Here is a 19,755-nt window from a genome sequence, read left to right as displayed (position 1 = left end):
CTGCAGGGAACCACTACCGTCTTTTTGTAAATATCAGAACATTGAACTTTATTGTGGTTTTCCTAGCTGCCCCTAAAATCTGTGGCATTGCAATAGAACTTTAATCATAAAGAGTATATTTCTGATTTGAAACATCATTTTAAATTTGGAGAGCCCAAAACTGAAATGACACTTCTCTTGTCAGATAATTGATATTTTATACCCAAATATTTTCTATGCTGAAGAGATAGTTTTTTATCCTGAGAGGTTTAAGTTTTGTTTTTGATTTTGATGTAGTACCATAAATAGCCAGTCTACTGATAGAAATCATACTTCATGAACTACAGTTTTAGATTTTTCACTTAAAATAATAACTTGTTCTCTGAAGTTGACATCTTGAACTTACTATTAACAGAATGATTTTTGCAGGGAGTGACTGATGAGATAGGTTTTCTTTTGCATTACAGTACAAAAATCACTCATCCAAATATATAGCCATTTTTTCAAACATCCAAAGAGGTGTTAAAAGTATTTTTACCCTTGGAAATCCTGATGGGATAGTTAAAAAACACAAGCAGCTTTATTTGTATCTGCTGAATATGTGTGTTTTCTATGCTACATCATAACCACTCAGGAGGCCTGAAGCTTTAAATCTGCCATGGAGAAAAACTCATGTTTCTGCCTTGGCCCACAGAGAAGGCAATTTCTGCCAATCTCAGTATGACAAGGAGTGTTCCCACCCAAAAGGCCAATAGCACCTTCCTTGACAAATACGGTGGGTCTCAAAAGGCTGAAGAAGGAGCTTCTGTTGCTCCTTCTGCCCACACACCACCTCTTAGGAGGAGACTGGTTACTGACAGAATAGTAGGGACCCTCATCACCCTCTCTTTGCTGAATTCCTGTTCTATTCTTGAGCCACCTAGCTAGGACCTCTGTATAGAATAAAACTCACCATTCTATCTCTTTCTGCAGCCTCAGTTCTGATTCATGTTATCCCATCAAGCTCTTACAGAAGCCTCTATTATACCTTAATGGGTCCTTTTTAAAATCTATTCATGAAACTGACATTTTGTTTCCCTTTTAGTTACTGATGCCATTGATCCCATATCTTTTCATTATCAGTCTGAGATGTGAAGAAGAGGGCTGAGTGGTGGGCTTTATTTTTACTTCTAATTTTAAAGAATACTAAAAATACTTCTCAAATTACCATTTTTAATTGTTTTTCTTGCTGCTAAAAAGCCAAAGCCAAAAGCAAAAACTATCAATCTTCCATTCGAAGACCAGAGTTTGGTCTCCTTTGAAGTTAACAAATACTGTATGTGTGAAGGTGAAAACTATTTTGTTTGGTGAATTATCAATCTGTCTCAACACAAAAAGAAGGAAGACTATACAATCCTTTTAAATGCTTCTTTTATTTCATTGGTTGTACATTGGGTGAGTGAACTGAATATTACAACCAAAACATAGTATTGATACAAATTAGACTCCTGTTTACACTGTAAGGTAATGAATGAGGGAATTCTTTAAGTGTTACAGAAAGATTTAGTAGAAATGTTATCAGTGGTATGGCTGAAAGAATATTTCGGTGAAGTGCTGTTATATCCTGAAAACCAAGAGTGAAATGTAGTTCCCATACAAGTGGAGAGTTAGTCTCTTAACTACAGTATTTGTTGAACTGATATCTTCATGTCTTGGATATTGGTGATTTTTGTTTTTTAATTAAACAAAGCATTTAAGATTTATTCATCATAGTCAGACTTCTGAATATAAACAAACTTTTGGCAAATAATATTTATACAGAAAAATAGTTTTAGATCCTCTCAAATCCCAGAATTATTCTATAAAATTACATTATAAATAAATAAAAAGCAAAATCTGTTGTACATATATTTGTACATCTATGCATTTGCCTTGCCTCCTCCTTATTGTAAATGGCATATTTATGACTCTTTGCATATTGTAATCACAATTCTGGAAAATGGATATCATAGTAAAAAATACAGTCTTCTATATTTGCTTGGGGTTACAGGTGATGTTTTTGATGCTCCATTATTAAAGGGCTGAAAATAGTTGTGTGCTAATAATTTTAAAAATCAAAATCATGAAACAAAAGAAAAAAAAGAAAGACAATGTTACAACAATTAATCTACAAAAATATTTCAGTGATTCCCATAATTTACCTTTTAGTAATGTATACTGTGTTTTCAGTGAGTTTAAATGAATTAACAAAGAAAAAAACAGAAAAAAGAACACAAGTTTGAATGTTTTAGGCAAGTTGTAGCGTAACTACATTGTTATAGTTGAGAAAATTACAAATATCAATAATACATAAAGATGAAACTACCAAAGTAATACAAGTTAGATACAATACTTTTCCACAAATTAAAACAAATGCAACGATACAAGCACTATGTAAGAATACACTTAGCGTGTGACTTTCTTTTAGATAGGGTTATCAGATCTATGATATAAGATAAATAGATAGTAATTCGACTTTGACCAACATGAATTAAAATGCAGATTTCTTTTTTTCCTCAAAGAAATAATGATATGGTTGGTGCATCTAGTTTTCAGAACAGGCGATGATCCCAAATTTAAAATATTTTACATTCAATCTCAAAAGTCAAAATACTTCAATCACTAATATGTTCACAAAGAAAATGGATGTTTGAAACAATTACACATAATATTCATTTATAACAGCTGTTTTGTTTTTTAAACAATAATTTAAAAACTATGTAGGTACTGTATAGGCTATGTGCAACATATAAAATGTGAAATATGAAATATTTGGTACGATAGTGCTTAAAATAAACTTTAAAACAAACTTTCTGAACAAAATTTAATTGTATCGCTATTACCTTGAAGATCAACCAAGTATTTAAAAAAGTAAACAACATTAAAATATGTTTCATCCATATATAGTATATATATGTATGTGTATATATAATATGTATGTACTTGTATTAAAGTTTTTTATACTTTTGAGACATAAAATATGCTTTAAGGTGAAAGAATTAAAAGAACTATTTTTTTCCATGCTGTAGTCAGTTACAACCCTTTAGTCCAACTTTTGAAATGCAAAACAGTAATGGATTTTTTAAAAAGTGAAACTATCTACTTTTTGTTTACATAGTAATTTAGATTAAAGTCACAGTCAAATTTGCAGTGACTAAACTCAGACTTACTTAAATTAGAATATTATACAGATCTCCTCACCTACAGCTTCCTTGTTTGACTAGGTTTTTAGTTAAGAAGAGTTATTCTGTAACAGGCAACCGGATGGTGAGTTTGAAAGACTAATCTCTTAGATTAGACTGTTGGCATGGGCCTCTCATTCTTGTCAAGCTGGATGAAGTCTGGCAAAATCTAGGCACTTCTACAAAGTCTCTCTTATAAAACAACTTTAAAAATATACTTGTAAAATAATACCTTCAAGACTTTGTTTGGTGGGGTATGAAGCTCATACCGTGCAAAGTTTCTTTTTCAATCTATTTAATGTTAATCTAGAATCACATGATTCAACGTGGCATCTCCAGGCAAACCAGACACCACACTTTGATGTGTCCCCATTACTTGTGCTTGAATTTCCATTCAAATTTTAGACCTGCAGGACAGGTATTGGTTTTACTTCACCTCTCATCTTTGCTGCAGCATTTATATTGTCAAGAAGTGAAACATACCCTTTGATCCAGTGGGTAAATGACGTGACAGTAATTAGAGCTAGAATCGAACCTGCCCTTGGAATATGTTTCTTTTTTAACTAATGCTAATTGTTTATTGCTAAATTTGAAATATTCTGAATCAAAATGAGTAAACTGGCTGGACTTTCTGCATCAGCTATAGTTATGGAGATAAGACAATATTCCTAGGACAGAAACTATGTTTAGAAACCCTTTAAAAGTAAACTTTATCCTTTATGTCTTTAAACATCACAGCTGGTCTCAGGTAGTTAACTATCTTAGGTTGGAATATACTAAGCATACCATATTTAATACTCATATATGAGATAGCAGCACTAGCTTCTTAGAGTTGTGGTCTGTCCAGAAGAACTACATCTTTATTTAGCATGCAGTTTGTGGCAATTCTATTGAGGAGGAAACAGGATAGTATGTACAGTAACAATGTTTAGTTATTCTCAATGCAGATTCTTGGCATTCCATTCCGTTTCTGCTGATTATTTCAGAATTATCTGTTAAAGAGAAAGGCAAGCATGATTTAGGTATCCTTCTGGGAGGACAAATAATGAGTTTAAGTTTTACTTTTCAAAAATAGACATTTGAAAATCAGAGTTTTCTTCAATCTCTCATTATTTTGATGCAATTATAAATTTGCACAATACCCGCCCTTCATGCTGAAAAACTTTACACTTAACCACTTCTGCTATGTGGCCACTATAAAAAATGATGACTCAAATGCAAAGTACTTTCTAGAAAACTGTGGCAGCATATAGAGAGGCATGCATGTTTAGACCACAATTTCTTTTTAAAATTTTTGCTTTATAGCTCTTTATTATACATTCACATTATTGTCCAATTAATATTTGCTACGGTGATCAGAAAGTTTAATCAGAGAATTTGTTTGTACTGAAAAGTCATTTGTAAGGCTTAAATATAAATATTTCAAAATCTATAATAATCAGATATTATTTATCTATTAACTTGCATTTTTAATTCAAAAATGTATTCCCATCAAAAGTAATTTTGTTCCCAACACATAACGACAACCAGTTTCAAATTCAAGGTATATTTAAATGTCACATATCAAAGAGTAAAAGGGATAACAGTCTAATAAGGCAGTTAAAAAGTTCTTAATACATCCAAAAGCACAGCTAAAGCACAGATAAAGTTAAACTATTAAGTGCAAGCTGTGGTCCCTTGAGTCTGATCTCTAAGTTCATTTCCAGCTCCATACCTTTGCAAAGGAGAGGGAATTTGGCCCATGTGGTCCAATCCATTAAATGTCAAGGTTAAAAGCCAAGTTTTTAACACACCCTAACAAAACTATTTAATCTTTTCTAATGCTTTGACCAAATTTTGTGTAACTAATAAGCAAAGCATTTATTCATTAAACAAGAATCTGTTAAGAAATAACTGGTAAAATTTGTTTATAATGAGAGTCAGCTAATACTTCTGCACACTAGGATTCAATTCCCAACAAAAGCCTTATTTTCCCAAGCATACTGTATTATCCTGTTATGTTACAATTTCTCCATGTGGATATTTTTTTCCTTTAAGTGAGTGCTCCTGTACTTTATATGCAACAATTTTAGTATATGTTCCTCCCATGAAATAAACATGAGTATTCTTTATTTTATTGAAACAGACAGATGTGTGTAGAATTCATAAAAATAGAGAAAGAACTAATTTACATTAAATATTTATAGTAAATGGAAACTTAAAACTTCGGATAAGGTCATTCTTTGATTCTTAAATATTCCTAGGAATCTAAAATTAACTGGGAAAAATAGCATTCCTTGTCTTGTGTGCTAACAGACATGAATAAAATTAATAAGATATTATTTTATATGTAAACACAGCATCTAGTATTGGAATACTATTATCTTTGAATATTATCATTGCCAATAGGTAATATTCAAATTTTCTAGATTTAGATATTAAATAGAAATTTTTTGATTTCATCCCTTAGTTTCAAGCCTATCTGTAAGTTTTCCAAATAAGAATGCACCCTAGTCCATCAAATCATGTCTGATTTTTCTTTTACTTTAGAAAAAAAAACTTTCTAAAATAACTCTGGAAAAAAAATTGCAGTTTCTTTATTTCCTTTCTTTCTTTCTTTCTTTTTTTTTTTTTTTTTTGAGACAGGGTCTCCCTCTGTTGCCCAGTTAGGAATGCAGTGGTGTAATCACAGCTCACTGCAGCCTTGAATTCCTGGCCTCAAGCGATCCTCCCACTTTAGCCTCCTGAGTAGCTGGGACTACAATCACGCACCACCATGCCTGCCTAATTTCCATTTTTATTTTTGTAGAGATGGGGTCTTCCTGTGTTGCCCTGGCTTGTCTCAAACTCCTAGGCTCAAGAAATCCTTCCACCTCAGACTCCCAAAGTGCTGGATTATAGGCGTAAGCCACTGTACCCAGCCAGTTTCTTAAATTGATATATAATAATATGTATTTTAGAATGCATTTAGATTCTTGCTTATTTGCTGAAATTAAAATGCTATAAAGGATGAAATTCCTAACTACCTGGAAAATAAGTATTCTATGAAAAGCATAGCAATGGCAAATTAGAATGGCCAAACGTGGGTTATGGAAGTTACCTACGGCAAGGCTTTGAACTTGTATTTGACAAACAGACATAAATGACCACTGAAATTTAATTGGACTGTATATCAGTCTTGCAGCTAACTAAAGCATAAACTAGTCTCACCCAGACTGCACTTCCTCTCTGCCCCAGTCTACCCATGAGCTATTATATGAATAAAGACATGAATAAAAATGAGCCCTGGGACTATTGAACTCTCAGCTGTGACTGCTGCCTGGCATCTAGGCCAGAAAACTCTGGCTATCCCCTGGTCTTTGTCTTTGGTTGTCATGTGGTATAAAAAATGAATCACACTGTTGTCATCTGTGAACTTCAAGAGGTTCAGCTTCAACAGATTTAATCTTAGAAGGTGGGAAAGCTTTGGGTGTTTTTCCTTATAGGTTCCATTTTTGGGTGGCAGCATTTTTCTTGGAAATATCTTTTGATTATTAACTTTTTTTTTCCTGAGAAATATAGCTTGCTGATACAGTCTGTATTATCTGTACTCTGGGGTGAAATATACCCTGGAGATATAGACAGAACAGGGATACAGATCAACAACAGTTATCAACTGAGGGCCTGTCATATCACTAGCACCCATCTGATTGCACTTCTGTTGGTAGGAGGCACAGGAGCTTACAGGCCCGAGAGCCCCAGGGGAGTGTAGGACAGATCTAGCTGGAAGACCACCCACAGGACAAGAGGAAAGTGGAGAGCCAAGTGTGTGTGCTTGTGGGGACTGGCGGGAGGGAGTGGAGAAGCTACTTTGAGGGAAAGAGGAACCTTTTGTCTAGTTTTTAACATGGCTTTTCTTTATTCAGATTATATGTTGATTTAGCACTAAACAAACATAATTTAAAATCAGATGAATAGATACATTTTGTGTGCTTTCCTATTACCTCTTTTCAGAGATTTTCTCCCATACCAATAATATATATATATATATATATATAAACTTTTTCCATCTTTATTGTAGTTTTGTGGCCAGGAGGATCAAAACCTTCTTGATCCTTGAATATTTCATTACAGGTAAGAAACATACCTTCTTAAAATACCAGGCTTATATGTGGCCCTGGCACATGGGCTACACATCTGATGTGGATGAACCTTAATTTTGAACTTCTCCATTTCTCAAAATGCTAATTAAAATACAGTTCACCAAAGTGAGCTCAACAGACCAACTGTCCATCACTTCTTTCCTGCCCTGCATGTGGTCAAAGCTGAGGCTGGTGCCCAAAGTTCCCTACTCAACCTCCAAGGCACAGCACCCCATGCTGTCTTGAAAGGGAAGTAGAAAACTCATAGGGTCTGCCAGGGTATGCGTAAGTCAGAGAAACAGCCACCACATTGGGTCTCCTGCCAGTCTCCTCTCTGAAGCACCCTTGTTTTTGTTTGAATTTTAAGATATATCCCCTTGATTTTCAGAAGGCTCTGAGAATTTACAAGCTAGAGTCTTACAAGCTAGGTCAGTATTGTGATCATATTTTGCAGACATGGAAAAGCTGACGTGCATAATTTTAACTGGCTTGCACAATGTACAAAGTGCTTGCACAAACCAGCATGAGTTTGGAGATGTCACTCTGCTCATTGGTGAAGGCATCCCCTCCAGGGCATGGGGATGGTCTGAGATAGGGTGAGGGGACGCAGAGGTTCCAAAGAGCATGGCTGTGCCTCATGGTGCCTGCTTCAGAGGGTGCTTAGAAGAACCCCTGTGAGCTTGGGAATCAGGGGAGGGCGAGGCCCTGGGGTGGAACCTACAGCAAATGCACTTGGAGCTTTAGAGGGGAGACAGTGAGACTGTCTGGAGGGGCTAGATGGGTGGAAATTACTGGGGGACTGTGAGGCTGCTGGGCCTCTCATTCAGGGCATCCTTGCCTGGGTGGTCAACCACATCCTGCCCCAGGGCTCCTCCAGATGGATGTTGCAAACGTGTCTGCTTATAGCAACAGAACACCCTACCGCACCACAGTGCCGCTGCCTCAGCTGCTGAGAAATCTTGGCAAACTATGACGGTAGGAAAGAAATCAAAGATACTCAACAAGCTATATTTCTATTTGTCTCCCTGGGAGACTATTGCCTCAAGTAAGTAGTGTTTTATATAACAAAGCACCATGACAGGAGAAGGAAGTTAAATTATTAAATAAGATTCTAGCTAATCTAGTATGGTAAATCAAAATTCTGAACTGCAAGCATTATTTTCAATTCCTTTTTCCACTAAAAGGAGAACAGACAAAAATAAGAATAGCTGATGCCCACAGTATCTGTGATTCTATTTTTAAGACAAAGATACACTTGATCTCAAATCATGAGTACTTTTCTAAATCTTCAGTGGCCCTTCTGGTTGGAACAAGAGTATCTCTGATGCAAAAATATCAGCTGGCTACAGTAGAGTCTGCTTATCAATAAGGAAAGGAAATCACATTAAGTGAATTAAACCGTCTCCCCTAGGTGGTTGGATTTAAGAATCTGATGATTCTGCTCAATATACATTCTCAAGTTACCCCCATGTGAATCCAGTACCTGATTAGTTTCATATTTACTTGTTGAAGACAAAGCATGAATGGCTTCAAAAGCATCAAATGGGTTATTTTTCTATCAAATATGTTATGAGCAGCCATTTAATAATTATAGTGTCCTCAGTGAATTGCCTGCCATTGACTCACAGTGCAGTGGTAGCCAAGCTTACTAAAAAGTGGACCAGATTAGGTACTGTCTAATACTAAGCCTCCTGGGGCCAGGCAGGAAAGGTATGTAAGTGAATAGGCCAGGTCGAGGGTTTGGCAACAGCTACTCAGCCCCAGCCAAGTGCTACCTGCGGAAACATGGGCTCCATATTACTTGACCTTTTCATTTTCCAAAAGAAGCTGGAAATTCAGCAATGAATTCACATCACAGAAAACAACCCTATGTGGATCATATGTATCTTTGGGCTAAATTCAGCTAAGAGCTGCTGGTTTGTGTCCTCATCAGCTTTACTTTCTTGAAGGCAATATCCACTATATTCACTAAGTCTGGATGGCTTCCTGAGCTGGCATCAGCCCAAGGCTACAGGCAACATCATGGCAGGCAGCAGTGGTAAGAGTGAGACCAGGAGAGCAAGTCTACAGGAGAGTTAGTCCTACAATTTTCAGACATTTGGCTTTCGCCCAATGAAAGAGAGTGTGTGACCAACAAGGCACCCTCTACCTAAAAAGAAAATATCAACCCTCCCTTGACTGAGTCATCAGTTATGAAACATGCATGTTTTCTTGTCTCTGCCATGTGATGATGGATTTAGGCTGAGCCATCCATACCTGTCACTCATGGTGTGCGCTCAAAAAGCTGAACAGGGTGAGAAACACACTTGGTTCAAAGCAAAATAGTCTCTGCAGAGACTGAAACACTGAACTTGAACTAATCAGCACCATGAACTTAACAGCTGAACTAACCAGTCCTTATGCAGAAGAGTGCAAGAGAAGACAAATCAATGTAGGATTTCCTTAGTATTTCAGAGGTACCAAGTATTAATACATTCTGGGTTTTCTACCTTGAGGTTGATCTCCAGGAGTTGTATGTATGTATAACTTTGGAAACTGTGGGCTTCTACATGACTTCTAGAAGTGTTTATACTTCTTATGTAAAAGTGCTCATTTCAAAGATTCAAGGATGTCAGACGAGTTATTTTTTAAAATGATAGCTCAATATTAAATTTGGTAAGAACTGTTCCTGCTCTGCTTAATTGATAGGAAAACATTCCAGTGAAAATGCCAAGAATTTCCATGTATGCAAGTCATCAAGCAATTAGAAAAGAGAAATAATGGATGTTTTGGTTCAGTCTTCCCGTGAATAGCCATTAGGACTGTCTTTGTAATGTTGAGTTTGGATGGCGTAGATAAAAAATACCTTATAACATATTTGTGCAGCCTTGCTAAACTACTAAGGAATCTCAATGCATCTTGATGTCACTAACATGGAATCTCAAGTGGGTACTTCCAAGCAGGGCTGGTGCACTAACTGGGTCCACAGCTAAACCAAGCTCTTTAAGGACAGGGGGACTGTCTCATTCATCTTTATAGCCCCAGTGTCTAGGATAGGGCTGGGAATTTATTAGTTGTTGCTTGCGTGGATGGCTAAATAAATTGAAGTCATTGAAGACATAGTGCCACAATGCTGGCATCAACAGAAGACCACCAGACCATTCATGGGAAAAACAGGAATGGGGCAGAAAAAGAACCCTTTGGACAAGATGTGTCATCTGTGCACCTTTTTAGGGTAGTTAAGGACTCAGAAATATCTAAGAGAAATAAACATCCCTCCCCATTCTCCCATTCTCCCTACTCCCCATTATAGATAAAGGGGAAAATATTCCAGGCCGGGGGCAGAATCACTCACAGAGAAGGGAAATACGGCAGATAAAAATTCACCTAAAGAAACCTTCTAGACTTGGTAGATTTCTTAGAAATCTTTTGCCATGGTTACAAGGCCCTGTTTCCCCAGAAGGCAGTTAAAGATATTAATAATATTTCACTGCCTCTTTAAACAAAATTTATTATTAATTGAAAAATAGGCAATTAAGTGGCATTTCCTAAAAATAGGGCTAAGCTAAGGAGGCTCGCACGTTGCTCACCCTCCCAGTCTGTGTTTCTTCATCCACAGTTTTCTTCTGATTCTGTCCCACAAGTTCCTTCTTCCCACTCTCTGTTAGCATTGCTTTCTCCTTCAGTCTCTGCACCATTTAATATTCTCTCCACCTTTTCCCCACTGCCCCACACCTCTTCTCCACGGCAGCCATGACTGTCAGAAATGCCCTGATCTTGCCTGAGAGGCTACACTTGTGAGGTCTTTCAGTTGAAGCAGACTGCACAGAGGCAAAAGGACGTGTACATTTTGACTCCAATATAATTCAGTACTTAATCACAGTATGGATTACTGAAGTCAAAAGAAGTGTCTTAGTCTCTTAGTGAATATATGGTATCAGATAAAAAAGTAATTAAAGCAATTATAATTATACATGTTAACAAATGTACACTTTCAAGAACTTTCTTTGGCCTATTTCATGACTATAAAATTTTAAATATAGGCCGGGTACAGTGGCTCACGCTTGTAATCCCAGCACTTTGGGAGGCCTAGGTGGACAGATCACTTGAGGTCAGGAGTTTGAGACCAGCCTGGCCAATGTGGTAAAACCCCATCTCTACTAAAAATATAAAAATTAGTTGGGTGTGGTGGCGCATGCCTGTAATCCCAGCTACTTGGGAGGTTGAGGCAGGAGAATCACTTGAACCTGGGAGGTGGAGGTTGCAGTGAGCCGAGATTGCGCCACCACACTCCAGCCTGGGCAACAGGACGAGACTCCCGCTCAAAAAAAAAAAAAAAAAAAAAAAATTTATTATATAAAAAGCTCAGAGATCATCAGTAGTGTATGAAAAGACACTTAAAAATAGTCTGATTCATTATTCTGGGGGAATATTGTTCGGAGGTCGGGCAGTGTCATGCCATATTTGACTTATTTTCAAAATGTAGTTTTATTTGCACAGAAAAGGCATACACTGAGGTCCTGGGGAAAAATTCTCAAATATGACAATCAGCTTTACTCTGGAGAAGAGCACACTGAGGTTGTAATGTCCATAATATTTCATAGCACCTTCAAGAGGAGCTTTGCCAGAATTATTGTTTTGTCCTCTGCTGTTTAGTAGAAAGTTTATATTCAAAGCTCTAATTCCCCTAGTTTCAATGATACTTTTTGTGGATGACTGATTTCTGTCCAATATTTTCCACTTGATTATATTTGAACAAAATATTTTTAGATATACTAAAGAAAAATTGTCATTTAAAACTATTAATAATTGAGGTTTTACATGAAAAGCAATAATACTGTCCTCGCTGAAGATTACTGACCAGGGTTCACATTGACAACTTAGAGTATCTGGATAAAATTCATAAACAGGAATGCTCAACTTTGAATAAGATTCTGCTCTTTGCATGAGTCCATGTCACATGTAGAAACATCTAGGTTCTTATGAGTATTGCAGTTAGGCTTTGATTATAATCCCCTTCCTGACTCCAGACAGTCTCCTTCAATCCTAGCTCCCTGGGGGAATTCTGAGGATCATTTCTGTGGCTCTCATGCTGAGATGGGAATCTTGTCCTCAGACCATCTAACAACTCATATGTCATCCAAGAGTGAACACTTTTCTTCTCCTATATGATATAAATGAGGATGAAGGTAAAGAGGCATGAGAAGGAGACTTTTCTTTCCTGGCCCTTTCCGCTGGTGTTCTAGAAGTGTTTTAAACAAAGACATATTCAAGAGCACTGTGTATCTATTCAGAAGGAGGGGAGTTATGCGACTGTGTTTCCTCAGCAGGTGCCAGAAAAGGTAAAATCAAAACAAAACCCTAGATTGGAAGGACTGCATGATAGCCAGGAAAAAAAAAGTGAAACCCCGTCTCTACAAAAAATACAAAAAAATTAGCCGGGCATGGCCCAAGTGAGGCTAAGGCAGGAGAATCACTTGAACACGGGAGGCGGAGGTTGTGGTGAGCCAAGATCGCGCCACTGCACTCCAGCCTGGGTGACAGAGGGAGACCCCCTTTTCAAAAAAAAAAAAAAAGTAGTTGGCAGATGAAACCATGGCATCAAGAGAAATGGGGAAGAAGGTGGTGTGAATGGGTCTGGTGGCTACCCAGAAGCAGGTCGGAGATTTTATCTTCTTATTCCTTACCCAGCATTTGTGATTCCACACCATACTTCCCATTCCTACTCCACAGGCCTTCCCCGGATGACATTCTAGTCATGGAATTCACCAGGGATTATGGCGCCTCCACAGCTCCAGCAGGTGGAGGAGGTGAAGGAATTTTCTATTTTCTGTTGCATGGACATCTGGGGGTTTGGTGATATCTTTCTTGAATCCCAAAGATATAGCAACATCATAGACATGAGTGGCATTTGGCCTGGGCCATGCTTTAGCACTGTGTTACTTATAAACAATGCCACAAACTAAATAAAATGGTTGTAGGCCAGCCCAGAGATCTAACAACCAAGGCCATGGCTGTCTCTCTAGGAGAACTGAGTTCCAAACCAAATGACAAAGGTAATTTTGAATATGTTTAAAATTAGGGACTCTATGTGTACTAAAGCAGGATAAATTCCTCTACTAAATCAAGAAAAAATATATAATATGTGGGACACACTAAGAAAATATTTGAGTGTTTAAAATATTTACAGTAAGTTGTGTAGGAAGTGAGGCTCTCTAAGATTAAATAGGCTGCTTCATTGAAGATGACTCCTGGACATAAAGTAGAATCGGAGAAAACATTTTTATACCTTTAAAAATCAGCACTGTATTCACTGCTGTATTCCCAAGGTAGGTCTTAATATTATGTAACATAATATGTAATATATGTAATATGCAGACAATATGTTACATAATATTAATTAATATAATATGTAACATATTATTAAGACCTACCTTGTTGTATACATTGAAAATGTTTTCCTAATGTATCTATTTTTGTTCATGGTTATTGTTGATATAAGTATATCTGGAATATTTTAAAGAACAGGAACTGGCAACTCAGGAGTGAAAAATAAAAATTTAATAAACATGAAAGTTAAAAAAATTAAAACAACAAGGGAATTCCAAAAAAATTCATTTATGCAGCAACAGAAAAGAAATTTCAAAAGCATTCATATATGATATGGGTTTTTTTCAAAATGAGGTTTTGCTCCCAGTAATAAATTGAAGATTCAGGTCAAGAAAAATCACAGAAACAAGATCTTGTTGGATTTAACATAAAATGTCCAATCCTGCTCAATGCCCTGCTTTTGTATCCGTCACCATTATGCTGGACTTAGAATCCTGGGCCCATTTTGGCCACAGTACCCATTTTAACAGTGGAGTAGAATGTGTAATTTAGCCTGCTAAGAATTGGCTTTTAAGGCATCAAAGGCAGGAAAGCAACCAAATGCTAAAATGCAGTAAAAGGAACAGTAAGATTAATGTAATGTACCGGACTTGGACGTGTGTCTTTGTGTATTGTCATCATCTTACACATTTCTCAAACTGGTGGGACGCTGCTGCCATATAACAAATTTTCCAGCAAAGAAATTAGTGTTTTTTTCTTTTTAGTTCTTTGCCTCTGTGTGTGTGTGTGTGTGTGTGTGTGTGTGTGTGTGTGTGTGTGTGTCAGAGAGAGGGAGAGAGAAAAAGAGGGACAGAGAGGGAGAGATAGAGAGAGGTTAACAAAAACCACTCAATTGTGTGTAAAATCTAGGTGCAAAGGAAAAATAAAAGAGAGTACTGGAGGGGGATTTCAGGAGGCTTGTCTGTGACACCAGTCAGATTTGTGCCCTTTCGAGCCTTAGTTCCTCACTTGGCTTGTATCACACTGGCACCTCTGCAGTACGGTAAGTAGTTAAGCCAGGTCACCGTCTGCCCTCCCCAGTAAGCCCTCAGGAAGTGCCAAAATAGCCAATCGACGGCAAAATGGAAACCAAAGAAGGAAAATGTTTAAAGAAGGAGGAGAGCTCCCACATTCTCTTGTATTTCTTTATTACTAACCATCCCCCATTAAAGCTCGGTGGTGAGGCCCATTCTTTCAGCATCACCATTTACTTTCTGAGATGACCCTTCTCATATGATAAGGACTCTGACTGTAATTATTTGTACATTTGTGTATCACCTGTTCCCCCTCACCATGTAAGACCCATGAGAGCAGGAACTACTGTTTTCATTGCTGTATTCCCACAATTCTGAACTGTACATGGCTCAAGGTGGGTGTGGTTTTTTTTTTGTTTGTTTGTTTTTGCCAGAGTCTTGCTCTGTTGCCCAGGCTGGAGTGCAAAGATGCAATCTTGGCTCACTGCAACTTCCGCCTCCCAGGTCCAAGCGATTCTCCTGTCTCAGCCTCCTGAGTAGCTGGGATTACAGGTGCCCACCACCACACCTGGCTAATTTTTGTATGTTTAGTAGAGATGGGGTTTCACCTTGTTGGCCAGGCTGGTCTCAAATTCCTGATCTCACGTGATCCGCCCACCTCAGCCTCCCAAAGTGCTGGAATTACAGGCGTGAGCCACTGTGCCCAGCTCAAGGTGGGTTCTTAGCGTACATTTGTTGAGAGAAGATATAAAGATATGTTGCCACAGACATGGTTTCATTTAGAAAGAATACATCTTTGCACTCAGTTCCTTGCCTTATGAAAACAGAATTCTTAAAGGGAAACGTGGCAACCATAAAGAATTTTTAATGCAAAAACAACCGTTTTATACTATAAGATTTTATTAAATGAAAACCTAGGTCCAGTCAGACATTGTCCTTGTCAATCCTTAATCCTTTCTTTGGAGAAATGACCACTCAGATCTTTTGTCTATTTTTTAAAATTGTGGTAAAATAGACATAGCATAAAACTCACAATTTTCACCATTTTGAAGCGTACAGTTCAGTGGCATTAACTCCATTCACCTGGTTGTGCCACCATCACCACCCTCCATCTCCAGAACGTCTCCTCATTCCAAGTGGAACCTGCCGCCATTAGGGAATAACTCCACATCCCCCTTTCCTGCCAATCCTGAATCCCTTTCTCCTTCCATTCCTTCTTTCCCACCCTCCCACCCTTTCTGTTCTCCTTCCCATTTGGGGCTTCGCAGTGAGACCCCTGGCTCTTTCTGCTTGTATATCTGAATCATCATTAAGATCCCCGTTTGCTTCCTCATTTAGCTTTGTGGTTTCACTTACAACTAAATTAAACTTCTAGTTGCTCCCTTTACAGTCGCTCCTGCAGGCTGCCTAAAATATTCATCCTCAAGTAGTGTTGTTACGTTTACCTGAGATCAATTTGAAAGTGAGATTCTGTGGGGATGGTGAAGAAAAATAGTATCTTTATTTTTAAATTATTACTGTTAAAAATTAAAAAGTGAGTCTCGACTGAGAGGACTCTTTTTGATAGACTCTTTTCAGGCAGAAGTTGTGTGCCAGTTTTCCCACCTTGGGAAGAGTGAATGGTGCCTTTTCTCAGTGCTTTCTAGCTCTGGTTCACTGGACTGAAATTTGGATTCTCTTGCTATTCTCACCAAGCAACAATATTTTCACACCATTTCTGATATTGAGCTTGGACTTTAAAAAGTTTTCGCTTCTACTAAACTTTCTTCTCAACTAGTCAAAACTTTTCAAAGCAATAAACTCAGTAGTTCGGAGTTTTTAAGGGGAGTCATATGAAGAGGTTCATCCCAAGCCTACACTGACCATAGATTCCAATCTAATTCAAACAAGGTGGGTTCACAAGAGAACAGGATTTGCAGGCACACAAGCCTGAGGTCTACACATATCCAGTCACTTCCTACCTGCTTGAATCTTAAGCAAATTATTCTCTAAGATGTGCTCACATATGTAAAATGGATAAGAAACTTCACAGAGTTATGTTGAGTAGTAAGAGAAATAATGTATATACACATCTGATATGTAATAGTGGTTTTTGATAAATGTTGGTTCTCTTTCCTTAGGCTATTATTTTAGGATTCATAATCCTAAATATTTTTTTTTCAGTTTCTATTTAAATAGACATTCAAATAATACTATGGTTAACTTAAATATTATACGATCTGTGTGGCACCCCGTTATGTTGGAAATAAACTTCGTTTTGATGAGATTAAGATTCTTAAAAATGAGCACTTAATTCCTTTTCTGTATATGTATCTCCTGAACTGTCACTGATGATAAAGTATAAACTGAATTTCTCTGATTTTTCCTGAAAGTATTGACTGTCAATTCATGTTAATCATTTTTCAAACTAAAATATTTTATTACAAAATCATCAACAGCCACCAGCTCATGATAATCAGCGTCCACTGCAGTAGGAAGTTGATATCCCATGAAGGGTAGGATTTCCCATTCTTTAAAGTTAAACTTGGTTCAAACCTGGCTTCTAGGCTTAACAGATATGTTACCATAGATAAGTTACTAAACATATTTTATTCTTAGTATTACTCATCTCTAGAGTGGGAATTAAAAATTGTTTCTAACTTATAGGGTTGGTGTGAGGATCAGATAATGTATTTAACAAGTGCTTGGTGGTAGTAAGCATATAATAAATGCCAGTGTTATTATATAGTAACATTTCAATTATTTTCAAGTAATGTTTCAATTAAGTAATATTATATAGTAATATTTCAATTATTTTCATTTCCTGGTCTAAGTCACAAAATGTGAATATGTTGATAAGGCATAGCATTTATTAATAATTCTTAGATCAGTGTGCTTAGAGTAAATGACTCTCTGTGGACACCTCTGTGCATCCAGTCTTGTCTAATAAACATCTGTCTTTCAAGCTCCAAGCCTTCACCTCTCCCCACATAGGTTCCACATAAGCAGTGGAAAGATGGAGGGGACTTCCTAGTTCACGTTAAACCAGTCAACCAACCGATCAAAAACTCCAACCCAACAACTCTTAAATACCTTTGTGCAAGGCAAAGGAATACAATGGAATTTTTCTTCTCATTCTTTACACACTTCTTCGCTTTCCCTATTTTAACTTTTTTCCTTGTGGAAAGCCATTCTTAATGTTACAAGGTTCAGAGAAAAGCAAAGAAAAGAATATGAACAATAGGAATCGATTTAAGCAATTCCTTCTGTCCTAAATCCTCTAAACTAAAGTGGTTCTCTGGAGCTTTTGCATATTTCAGTATAACAATGACAAATATTGAAAGAATGATTAATGGAACAGTTATGAAATTATTACTAGGAAAAAAATACTTGGAGAAAAGGAGGGAATTAGGTTTAACTTCTTCAAGTATCTTTTTGATTCCTCAAAAACTGTTCTAAATTGTAGGGAGGAAGCAAAGTTATTTTATTGAACAAAGTTCAAATAAATGTAGAACCTGCATATTCAAGCTGAATTGCGGCTTGATGGAGGGGAAAGAGGACTAAGCATATTAGGAGACTGAGTTTTATCCTAATCCCTTATGTAACCTTGACTAAGGTCAGTTAACCACTCTAGGTCCTTTTCCTCATTGGAAATATGAAATATTAGGAGCTTCGGGAAAGTTCTAAGTCTGCTTTGCCACTTAATGTTGTAGTATGATCTTGAGCCATTTCTTCAGCTTCTCTAAACTGGAGTTTCCTCATCGCTAGAGAGGGGATCATAATGGTCCCTTACAGGACATGTTGGGTTTCAATGACAATTCATACAAAAGGCTTAACCCAGTGTCTGGCACGTGGTGGGTTCTTTGTGAGGGTAGCTGAGTTATGTTGTCACTGTCTGTATGCCCTGGAGCAGTTCAAGGCCCCTTACATGATCCGTTAAAGCACTTTCTCAGGAAGGCAGTGTTGGGAAGGGAAATAACATTGTTCTAGGCAGGACACGGGTGATCAGGTCCTAGGCCTGGCTCTCTTGCTATGTGTGTGAATTGGGTAAGCCACTTTGCCCATTTGGACTCCTATTCCAATTTATAATGTAATTTGCATCATAATTTTTCTTTTTTATGTTTTGTAGAGGTATGGTATGATGGTGGAAAATCTGCTCTTATGACTTACTGCTTTTCATATCTATGATGTAATTGATGCTGGTCTCAAGTCAGACCTACAATGCCTGATGTACCTGTGATTAGGGGAAAATGGGCAACATTCTACAATGATCACCTTAAAGATGCTGCTTCCAGAAATGCATTGCAGCAAGCAGTAAAGATTATAGGAAGTTCATTGACATGTGCTCTGAGATCTTTGAATACTCCAGAGCAAGGGGAGCAATGATAGGAATAATATAATTTGATTATCGAAAGTAAAACAAAGAGACCAAAAGCTCTAACATTTTGTACTTGATGCTAAAGCATGATGAATTCTAACTGCTAGATTAGCTATAGTTTGTCATAAACTGGTGTTAGAAAATGCCAGTCAACAAATTTGTCCTTTATAGTACAAATCAAAATGAAGGGGTGTAGATGAGAACCATCCTTTTTATGGTCAATGGGAGAGAGGTCTCATAGGAGCGTTATGTGACAGAGAGGAGAAAGGCAGTGAAATCCACAGACACCACAGAAGTCAGAGAACAGCCTCTGGGTGAGCAAAGGCAAGCCAGGGATCATGGAGCCTCTCTGAATTTCCCTGCTTCGGAATGATTCACCCTTTTCCCCTCAAATGTTCTCTCTTCTCTCTATCCCAATTTCATCACTTTGTCGATGAAGCAGCTTTCTCACCCGTTAGCTTGACTCGGGCTGGCTGTCCTTGCACACCTCTACCCATTCACTTCCAGTTGATTTGAGTTTCCAAGCCTCTCATGGAACCTGTCCTGTCCTGTTCTCATCCTGCTCTTTAAGGCCCTCCATAACCCGACCTTCTGATCCACTCAGCTGCCATTTCTAGGACTTCCCCACCACATCCTCCTCTTCACGCTCCCTGGTGTCTCCCACTTACCCCACTCACTGGCTCACATGAGCCACAGTGTCCCCTCTTCTTTAGATCTGACACAATCACAGCTGTCCTATCTGCTTCTATCATGAGATAAAGTCTGAGATGCATTCTGAAGTTCCTTTCTAAACCACA

At 37.6% G+C, this 19,755-nt stretch overlaps 1 protein-coding gene across 11 annotated transcripts in view; it reads right to left on the bottom strand.

Moving 5' to 3' along the window:
* The window catches only part of MBNL2 (muscleblind like splicing regulator 2), a 180,519-nt gene that overhangs the window by 4,871 nt on the left and 155,893 nt on the right, over positions 1-19,755 (bottom strand). For 9 of the 11 annotated variants that reach the window (XM_009248731.2, XM_054528694.1, XM_009248730.1 and 6 more), the window contains 1 exon segment: positions 1,373-4,171. The exons of the other annotated variants lie outside the window; for them this stretch is intronic. In XM_009248731.2, coding sequence (XP_009247006.1) covers positions 4,044-4,171 — 128 coding nt within the window. In that variant the 3' untranslated portion in view covers positions 1,373-4,043. 11 annotated transcript variants of the gene reach the window in all.

Source organism: Pongo abelii, chromosome 14 (assembly GCF_028885655.2).
Source record: "Pongo abelii isolate AG06213 chromosome 14, NHGRI_mPonAbe1-v2.0_pri, whole genome shotgun sequence".
In the NCBI taxonomy this organism is placed as follows: domain Eukaryota; kingdom Metazoa; phylum Chordata; class Mammalia; order Primates; family Hominidae; genus Pongo; species Pongo abelii.
Note: the sequence above shows the minus strand (reverse complement) of the source record. Positions and strands in the feature narration are given on the sequence as shown.